We start from the raw sequence: 10729 nt of genomic DNA, 5'->3' as shown, positions 1-10729 counted from the left end.
ACTCTAGTTTATAATCACAAAATTAAACTAAAACATATAAAATTGAAATTGACGAAAATATATATAAGAAATTAAATAAAATTGAAAGTAAAACACAAAGTGGAACATAAAATGTGGCACACTGAATCTCATTCCGTCTACAAAATATGGGGGCTTTAGAATTAAATTGAAGATGCGAAGACTAACACAAAATCTAGGCACATAGATGATAGATGTTACAAGGAGCTAACAATAATAATAATAATAAGTGGTAATAATATCCAAGTTGCAATCGCCAATAGATACGTGTCCTATTTATAGAGATAGAACCCCAGGCAGCAAACAACCACTGAAAACTACAAACTCAAAAAAGAATTGAGCATCCCATCATGTTTTACACTATGGAGTAGAGAGAGGGGAACAAAAACCAATAGCTGCCTCATCCATCATTTCTTGACCATCATCATCCATTGACATGAATCTTGAAGCAACCTGTCCGAGCACCATTGCCGCCATCTTCAAGCTCACCAGAAAACAAGTGCCGAGAAGGCGAGGACTACGGAGAAGCAGAGGAAGACGGCGTTGGGAAGCCGGATCCCTGCATCACTCATGTCAGTGTTCATTCCTGACGGGCCAAGGCCGTTGTTTGGGCCTCCTAGCACACCAGTGTTAGGGTTTGTCATGACCGGTGAGTTGCCGGTGCTGGTGCCGGTTGTCCCGGAGACCGGAGTCGTAGTCCCCGGGGTGGTGGTCGTGGGGGTGCTGGACGCACTGCTCAAATAAACAAGAGGGGGGTGTGCCATGATAAGTTAATACTTGTTTGCAGACACAATCATGTTACTTATGACAAGTGAACTTCTGACAATAGTTCAAAGTTTAAAAAATTGGACAAAAGATTTTCTGACAATATCAACTTCAAAATAATTTGATGGCATAAAACAAACTAATTTTGATAATCTAAAAGGGCATCTTTAATGGTACAATAGTTCAATGTAGGTTAGTAAACTTTGTTCTCTCTCCTAATAATACTCCCATCCTATGCTACACCAGATGTAGAATTCACCACAAGTTTACAGCTCGTGTGAAATTCACTATTAACAAACTTATGGTGGATTTTACATCCGATGTTGTACTTCACTGTTTATAGAACGGAAAGGTTCTCCTAGACCCCTGCACCGAAAGCGTTGCACCCAGTGTGTGCTTTCACCACAAGTTCAGGCAATTGTGAGTGAAAATATGGTGTGAAATATTATCGGGTGCATTGCACTCGTTTATCTCATTCTTGATATTGCATAATATCACAACACGGTTGAGGAACGAAAGGAGAGCTGTCTGGCATTGCAAAAGTGTTGTAGATTCAACACAACGTGCATTCTATCGGGCGTGGCTTCCCACCACATATCTACACACGATCACAAGGATGCACACAGGGTTGTGATTGTGTGCAAAATGTGTGGGTTGGCACCACATCCGGTGGAATACACCTAGCTATAGAATGAATGCTCAATGTAAGGGAACTAGGCATGCACCCAACTCCCTTGAATTTGACCATCATAATACAATATATCCTAGTATTCACACATATGTCGAGATAACATATAAATTGGGCGCACATAATATATCTTTTTTTAAGAAAGGAAAATTATACATTGATTGGTAGTGTAAAAAGTGTAAGCAATTACTGCCATAAATTCTACAATCTGTAGATTCCTGTGGCCTTCTCTGTCTACAGAAATATGGGGCAGATTTGTCCTAGCCCTATTAATCTCGGAATATCCACCACAACTTTTTGACCAAAGGAGTAAAAAGTGTGATGAGAAATGGAGAATAAAAAGTGGAAAACTAAAGCTTTGGATTCTCTTCCATTTGTCAATATAACTCGGAGCATCTTTGAAAGATTGTTCGGTATGTGGTGTATATGCACATTTGAGCTGAAAGAGGATTCAACCTCCCTTAGACTCCTAAATACATGATAATGCAATAATAGCACGACCATGTGAGATGTGAGTGACGAAAGATGAAATTTTTTATTTCATCCAAGTGGGAAACTATGCTAATATAAATATCAAACTCAAATTTCAGCTTCAAACCCTGCATATTCCAAAGTCAAAATATGCATTTGATAATGGTAGAATCATTTAGGGAAAGGAATCTGAAAATGGTCCAAAAAAGCCATTCTTTATGAAGTATACTGGACCTTTTCGAGATGCTCATCTAAGACAAGAACTTATAAAGCAGCCTCCACCTTAATAGAGGAGTCGAGATCCACTGCACCATTTCTTGGTGGGCATACAACAAAAAATGGGATAGAGGATCTAATTTCGGCATGAAAACTACACTTTCAAATGCCTTCACCAACCCTAAATTAATACTCTCTCCGTCTCACTTTAAATAGCACAAATATAGAAATGGGCACGGAGATTAAAAATAAGGTGTTAAGAGTGTAAAGTGGATAAATGCCACTTATTTAATAAGTGTAAAGTAGGTAATGGCCACATACTACTTTTAGAAAATGTCATTATAAATTAGAGAAGTCAAAAGGAAAGTGTGTTATTATAAGTGAGATTATAATAAGTGAGAGGGAGGAGTATTTTTCGCAAAAATCATCATTTAAAGTGCACACACTTAAAGAAAAGGCAAATGTGTAAGGACAAAAAGGGAAAATCAAGTTACATTTAATAAAGTCTCAAACATTTAAACTCTCAAAACGTAAAGTTGCATTATTTAATCAAGTTCAAATTGGATTCCAATGCAGCATAAAATGACAAGAATAGAAAGAAAGAACCCATAATGACCGTTGGTAGATGTATTCTTTTTAGTGAAAAAGGACTAGACATAAAGCAAGAAATTTGAAATGAAGGGTGGGTCCCAAACAACTGGAGGGCAAACACGAGATTTCGCACACCCCCACGACAGCGACAGGTTTTCAGACAATGCATTGATCTGTCATGCTCACACACATAATTATAAATCGGTGCTTAATTTCAATAATTTAAATGACAAATTCATACAGAATTTGTACCAAAAGTGTATTGATATTAATTGGCATTTCCCATAACCAAATTATATACTGACATAATTATATATTCGTGCTTAGTTTGAAGAATTTTAAAGAAGACATTTATACAGAATTGTACGAAAGAGTATTATTATTGGCATTTTCCAATACCAAAAATATATATATATATATATATATATATATATACTAGTATTAAGTATATTACCTTGCAGTTGCAGGATATGCACAACCAGATATGCCTGTAAAAATCCACAAGAAAAAAGACAAAAATACTGAATCAATATTTTTATCCCCCCAAGAATCACAAACCAGATCTAGTGGTTCATTACATGTAACACCAAAAAATAACTATATAAATATAAAAATATAATTCAAACCATGCTACATTCGATTAATAATGTTTCCACATGCTGCTCAGAATCATATGCATATGTAAATGATTGGTAGATACTGCACCACAATGAAATTAACATAATGTAGCATCTTTTATTTTAATTTTTTTTAAAATAAAAAATAAGAAAAAAATAAAACTCACTAGGATCGGAAGCGGAGATGGTAGCAGCGCCGTTAAAATCGCAAGCGGTGGCTTGTTGGCGATTCTTCTGGAAATAGCTGTTGGCGGCGTAGCTGCAGTGAGCCCTAACGGTGTTGGGTTGGAAACAGGGTCCGCTTTGATGGATCGGGTTGCAGTCCGCCCCGGCTCCGCATGCGTAGTCGAGAGCCTTCTGCAGCACTTGATCACTTAACCCGTCCTTGCACACGCACCATGTCGCACCTAAATCAAATTTTAAAATATTTTATTTTATATTTTTCTGAGTTAAAAAAATTATTTTAACTAGGAAGCCAAGTTGGAAAGGAAGAGGGAAAATGCACCTATATAAAGTATAATAGTATTTGCAAGATTTAGTGTTTCAATAATAATTTTCTAATTATGAAATCATAATCAACGAAGGTGATGGAAAACAGACCGCGCCCATGCGGCAGCTAAAATATAGAGTGAGAAAAATAAGAAGCAGATAAAAAAAAATAAGAAAGAAAATAAAATAAGGGTTTGTAACATTTACAACCATTCCATGTTTTGCTCTTTGATCAAAAATAGAAGCATGTTCAAGATTAAGAAAATAAATAAAATAAAAAGTCATAAATCAAAGAGAAGTAAAAAAAGGTAAAATGCTGGAAGAACTACAGATTTTCATTTAGCATTGAGGAAGAATGAGCTACAGTATCTAAAGAAATTAAACCTTTTTTCCTAGAAAAAAAAATAATTATTTGAACCAAAGATTTGCAGCTTTCATCGGAAAATAAAAAATAAAGGTGGTGAAACATATAGCTTACTGGAGTGACCAGCCATGGCCAAAAGGAGAGCCATAAGAACCAAAGAAGCCATTAATTAACACACTGTAACTGGATTCGAGAGGAAAGGGGAGAGAAGAAGAATAAGAGAACGGTCGGTGGAAGTGAAGTGGAGCTGATAGAGTGAGAGAGAGAGGGAAGGAGTGAGAAAATTAAGAGGATTAATTGGTGAAAGTTTCTAATAAGAGAGAGAGAGGAAAAGCGATTGGGAGGAATGCAGAATGTGGGGAAGAAGGTGGCCCAGGCTGGTGCTAGCTAGTGGGTACTGGTGTCGCCTTCTCCGAGTTAAATTTCTTTCTGCGCCTTGGGCACTGTGTGTGTCTTTTTAACCTTGATCTCTGTTTTTATTGTGTCCCTTTTCACGAATTACTGTCATTTGGATTCTTCGAGAGTTTTTTTCCAAATATAAATATGGGAGATTGTATAGACTATAGTGGTTTTTTTAACTTTTTTATCACATATGGAGGCGCATTCAAATTCAAACCTGCAACATACATCATCTCCAGTCCTGCTTTATTTTAGCTCCAAACACATTATTTTAGAGTGTATTTGCTTTCAAGTATAAAACAGGGATAAGTTTCATTTATTATTTTACAAGGGTGTATTTATTTTAATAAAAATGAGAGAAAAATTATATTTTCACTCATTTTTTTATTACTTTAACATGTAAACTATGATGCAAAATTTTCATAGGATAGAATGAAATATTTTTTCGACAACCACTTTTTACTCTTTTTTCTCTCTAATATTGGATAATATTATCCTAAAATAAAAGTATGAAAATATTTTTCAACATTTTCTCATCTTTCCATTTCTAATAAACATATAATAAAAAAATGATAAAATTTTCTCATCTTTTCTTATAAATTTCTTTTCAATGAAAATTTTACAACCAAAGTAAACTCACCTTAAGTATTTTGTTTGATTTGAAGTAAAAACAAATTTGGATGGATGATAATAAATTTTTGGGTAGCAAATCTTTTTCTTGAAAAAGTGATAATTTTATACCGAAGTAGGACAATATTCCCTCCGTCCCAAACGAAATGTCTTATTTCTTTTCGGCACGGAGATTAAGAAATATGTATAAAGTAGATAAAGTGGGTTGGTGGAAATTATTTAAATATTAAGTATAAAGAGAGAGTGTATTGCCAAAAAATGAAACATGACATTTCGTTTGGGACAACCCAAAAAGGAAAACAGGACATTTCATTTGGGACGGAGGGAGTATAATTTAATACTTCATCTGTCTCATTATAAATGGCTCACTTTTCATAATGGGATGTGTCATTACAAATGTCTTATTCCATTTTTGACAATATATTCTCTCTCTATATCTAATATTTAAATAAATTTCCACCAACCAATTTTATTTACTTTCTACACATTCTTAATCCTTATGCCCAAAAGTAATGGACATTTGTAATGGGACGGAGGGAGTATCACTTTATGAGAAGTGGATAAATATATTATAATTCAAATCAAATAGTAATATATAAAAAATATAATCCCCACTTTAAGTGATAAATTTATACTTCATTAAATTATTTCTTTATTCAGAGTGATAAAAAACAAACACACGTTAGAATTTAAAGATGGTAAAAGTCTTATGCTATTCTCTTGTGTTGTTTTGATACAATAAACAATATTGCATTATACAGAGCCAAGTTGTTCACTGTATTATATTTTTGTTTTTCTTTTTCTCATTATTATTATTATTAGAGTTAATTGCATCAAAATATCCCGACCTTATTCCAAAATTTAATTTTTTGACAATCTTTTTAATTGTTGCAAAAATTTCAACGAGCTTTCAATTTGTTGCAATGTCTGTCCGGAGTAATTTTCCTGCCAAATTAAATCTGAGTTGGCAACCGAAATGCCAACATGGCATCAAAAATGCCAAATCATACCCACCCTCCCCCACCCACGTCACCCTCTCTCTCTCTCTTTCCCCTGCGCAAACCCTTCCCCCTCCTCTACCCCAGCGTCGCCGCGTCTTCTCCAACCGGCGAACCCTCCCCCTCCTCCACCACCGCTTCCTCCAGCCGGCGAACAGGCGAGAGAGATCTCGAGAATGGCATCAAAGCAGAGCACTTATGGGCGTATCCGTCGCCCTGTGCACCGGCGCCAAACACCAGCAAAGACGGGGAGATGGGGAAGAGGGGTGGGGGAAGAGAGAGAATGACGTAGGAGGGGAAGCGGCGACGCCGCCCTCAACAAATCCTCGCTAATCCTCTCTCTCTTTCTCTTCGAACAGAACCGCACACAAACACCCACATCTCATCTCTCCACTCCCCTCCGTCCTTGCCTGGGTAGCAGCGGCACCACCGCTGCCGAGCTCAGCCTCCCTCATCCTTTCGACTCTCTCTCTCTATCATTAGCCGTCGCCGCTCGTATTTCAAGCGGCGGCGGCGCCCTCTGCAAATCCTAGGTTCCAAAATTTAACCTCCTTATGGGTGGGGATATGGGGAGGTGACTCCACGCGGTTGTGAAAGCGGATCTGGGCGGATCTTTCAACCACCACCGAGCCCATCGCCTTCAACCGTGGGTTTTCACCCGGCGCTTGAAAATCGGCCACCTGAGAGAGAGGGTGAGAGCCGAGGGGGAAGGGGGATGGGAAATAGAGAGAGAGGTGACGTGGGTGGGAGAAGGGGGGAAGAGAAAGAAAGGGTGACGTGGGTGGGGGAGGGTGGGTGTGATTTGGCATTTCTGATGCCACGTTGGCATTCCGGCTGTCAACTCAGATTTAATTTGGCCTGAAAATTACTCCGGACGGACATTGCAACAAATTGAAAGCTCGTTGAAATTTTTGCAACAATTAAAAAGATTGTCAAAAAACTAAATTTTGGAATAATGTCAGGTATTTTGATGCAATTAACCCTTATAATTCCATCTCCCCAAATAATTTCCTAATTTTTTTTTTTGGGTCATCCCTTGAATAACTTCTCTTTTTCATTTGAGGACACTACTCAACCACTAATAATACATCATTTACTCTTACTTTCATATTTTGGGCTAGGAGAAAAAAAATATAATAATAATAATAATAATAATGAAAGTAGCATTCATAAAGCAAATATGATGATTTTAAGGGAATATCAGTGGATAAATAATAGAAAGTTCGAATCATAAGAAAAAAGTATGTTTTTATAAACCAAAATCTTCTATAATAGATAGAATAAAAAAAGTAACTCCGTTGTTCCTTGTTGTCATTTCACATTTATGTGTTATAGGTAGTTTGTCTATTGTGTTTTTCTTTACCCCATCAACTGAATGATTTTTATAACATGTTATATTCTATTATTTTTTTCCCTAGATTTAATTTAGATTATGGGGTAATTTCTTCTTTTAATGCAATGGTGTAGTAGGAATTGTAGCTTTCAATGATATGATTTTATTAGATCATCAAGAAAAATATAGATAGAGTTTTTTTTAAAAAAACAAAATATACTTCCTAACTTGATGGATAAGTTCAAAATCCAAAAGTTTAGAGTTGTGGTCAACAATTTCTAGTCTCCCAAAAAAAAGGTCTTAAATTACGCGTAAACGAGTAGCCCGATAATTCAATATGAGTGATTTGTTCTGATTGACACAGTATTTAAATATTAAAATTATAGACCATAATTTTGTACTATAATTTTAAAATATTCATGTATAATACAAATGGTATAACAATTGAAGCAAAACACTCCAACGTCATAGAAATATACTCCCTCCGTCCTGTTAATAATGGCACGTTTCTTTTCGGCACGGAGATTAAGAAGAAGCAAGTTAAGTGAATAAGGAGTGTGGTGTTTGTGATTAAGGAATTATTAATTGTTTCTAAAAATTTCAGCAGCAAGACCACAACAAGATTGCAGCAAGACCACAGCAAGATTGCAGCAAGATTAAGGAGAAACAAGTTAAGTGAATTAACAAGATCACAGCAAAGATTGCAGCAAGATCACAGCCGAAAATTTCAAAAAATCTGAAACAAGATTTAGCAACATTTTCGACTTTTATTTCTTCTGCAACAAGATCACAGCAACATAATCTGAAAAATTCAAATTACTCAAAACTAAAAATTCCAACAATTTCTATAACCAAAAATCAACAAATTCCAAAACTAAAAATCGAAATTCAAGAACCATATTCACTAGCTGCTATCCATCCGGCATGATGAGGGAGTGAAAGAGAGAGAGAGGCAGGGGCGCGGCTATCGTCACCTGAAATCGAGTGGGAACATTGGGGATCTAGGGCTCGGTTCTTCTACAGAGAGGGGTGTGAAGTCTGTGAAGTCGTTGGAGTCTGTGGAGCACTCCGCCGTCGCCGCTGCTCCGCCGTCGCCGCTGCTACGATGTGCGCTAGGAGATAGATCTGAGACGGACATGGAGGCGGAGTGAGCGAAGAAGAAAGAGGGAGCTGAGGCAGCGGCGGCGGCGGACGGTGCTGCATGCGCCGCCCCGGCTCGCAGCGGCCGCCGCAAACAAGAGATAAACGGAGATCGAGAGGGAGAGCAGAGAGAGGGCAGGGAGAAATAGATCTCGAAAGAGAGAGAAAGAATGGGGTTACCTGAAATAGGGTGGAGGCGGCGGAGGAGGGTGGGTGGATGCGGATTCGCCGCGCCGTCGCCGTGGAGGAGGGTGAAGCGGCGAGGGTGAGAAAGTGAGAGTAATCGGGAGAGAGAGAGAGAGAGTTAGAGTGAGGGTAGGATTGAAAGTTGTTTTAATTAGGCTTTTAATTAGGTTTTAATTAACATTAATCACTTCCTTATTTTTTCCAAAAAAGGAAACGTGCCATCAATAGCGGGACAACCCAAAAAGGAAAACGTGCCATTATTAACGGGACGGAGGGAGTAATAGGAATAAATAATTGTTTTAAAGAAAACCTTAATTTAATACTATAAAAAAATCACATTAAAAACTTTAAATTACATTAAATCTCAGTTAGTCCCATATAATTATTTTAAAATTACATTAAATCAATTTTAAAATAATCAATCAACAAATTAATTTTGGTAGGGGCGGCGAATTGGATATTAATTATGCCTGATACTGACTCAATACTAAAAAAAATTGTTACTTGGATCGGTATTAAGTATTACTTTTATAGGGACATCGGGTATTGCGTATTAGGTACATCCAATTTTATTTTATTATTTTTATAATAAAATTATTAATTAAAGAAAAAAATTAGAATAGAAATATAAAATTAGAAATTAAAAAAACTAAACAAAAATAAACTTTTTATTATGGGTATAAAAGTATGTATCAGATCAGGTGATGCTCAACCAATTATAAGGCACCCGATTATCAATTAAAAAATCGAAATCAAGGATGAATTTTGTAGTGTTATTAGGTATCACATATAATCAAACTACTAATTTAATTTAAAATAAAAATTAATATTAGTTTGAATATTAATTTAGGGGTTATTGCCGGAAAATACTCATAATTTGCCAATTTCTTATTTATAACACGATCTTATAACTTGACAAGAAAATACACCTATTTGCAATTTAATCGCAATTATAGCATGACCTTGTAATTTAGTATAATAATATCAAAATTTAATATATAAATATTTTAATTTTCTTTTCATCTCACAATATACTATATATATATATATATATACATCTATATTTGATGACATATATAGTTCAAAAAATTTACGTTTCATATTTATTTCATATATGTAAATAATACTCTTTCCGTCCACGAAATAACTTACTATGAGGGAGTGGCACAGACTTTAAGAAAAAAATTGTTAAATATACTAAGAGTGGAGAAAATATTGTTGAGTGTATTGGAAGTAGTGAAAACATGTTTTACTAGTTACTATTGAGAGTGGTGAAAGTGAAAAATAAAATTAAATGAGATATTTATAAGTGGTAGGATATAGTTCAAAAATAGATAGGAAATTCTTTTGTGGACGTCCCAAAAAAGAAAAATATGCAGTTCTTTTGTGGATTGAGAAAGTTATTATTTACTTTTTTTTAACATAGTTCCTATTATATATGTACCTAATTTATTTATTGATCCCAATATTTTTACAATTTAATAATCTAAGTAGATAAATATTTATTATATATGTAATATATGAATAGAATATTAAAATCAAATTTATACTTATATTTGTGTGTTGAAAACGTGGACATATATATATATATATATAATGAAATAATTAATATAAAATAATTAATCATTTAACTTAATCTTTATAAAAATAAATCAATCAATTAAGAATAAATTATACATACCAATTTAATGTGAAATTACAATAAATATCAATATATCTATGATGAACAATTATCTAAATAAAGTCATGTTATAATAGAGATTAAATTGAAACTTGGTGTATTTTATGAGCGGATTATAAGGTCATGTTATAATTGCGATTAAA

At 35.1% G+C, this 10729-nt stretch overlaps 1 protein-coding gene across 1 annotated transcript; it reads right to left on the bottom strand.

Moving 5' to 3' along the window:
- Positions 1 to 213: 213 nt before the first annotated feature.
- Positions 214 to 4839, bottom strand: LOC131008847 (PLASMODESMATA CALLOSE-BINDING PROTEIN 3-like). Its single transcript, XM_057935928.1, has 4 exons — positions 4334 to 4839; positions 3534 to 3773; positions 3204 to 3237; positions 214 to 750 (listed from the first exon to the last, which is right to left on the bottom strand). Exons 1-4 carry the CDS (start codon positions 4383 to 4385, stop codon positions 504 to 506), a joined length of 573 nt encoding a protein of 190 aa, XP_057791911.1. The 5' UTR covers positions 4386 to 4839; the 3' UTR covers positions 214 to 503.
- Positions 4840 to 10729: the final 5890 nt, after the last annotated feature.

Source organism: Salvia miltiorrhiza, chromosome 2 (genome assembly GCF_028751815.1).
Source record: "Salvia miltiorrhiza cultivar Shanhuang (shh) chromosome 2, IMPLAD_Smil_shh, whole genome shotgun sequence".
Taxonomy (NCBI): Eukaryota; Viridiplantae; Streptophyta; class Magnoliopsida; order Lamiales; family Lamiaceae; genus Salvia; species Salvia miltiorrhiza.
The sequence above is the reverse complement of the archived record's forward strand: the minus strand, read 5'-3'. Positions and strand labels throughout refer to the sequence as shown.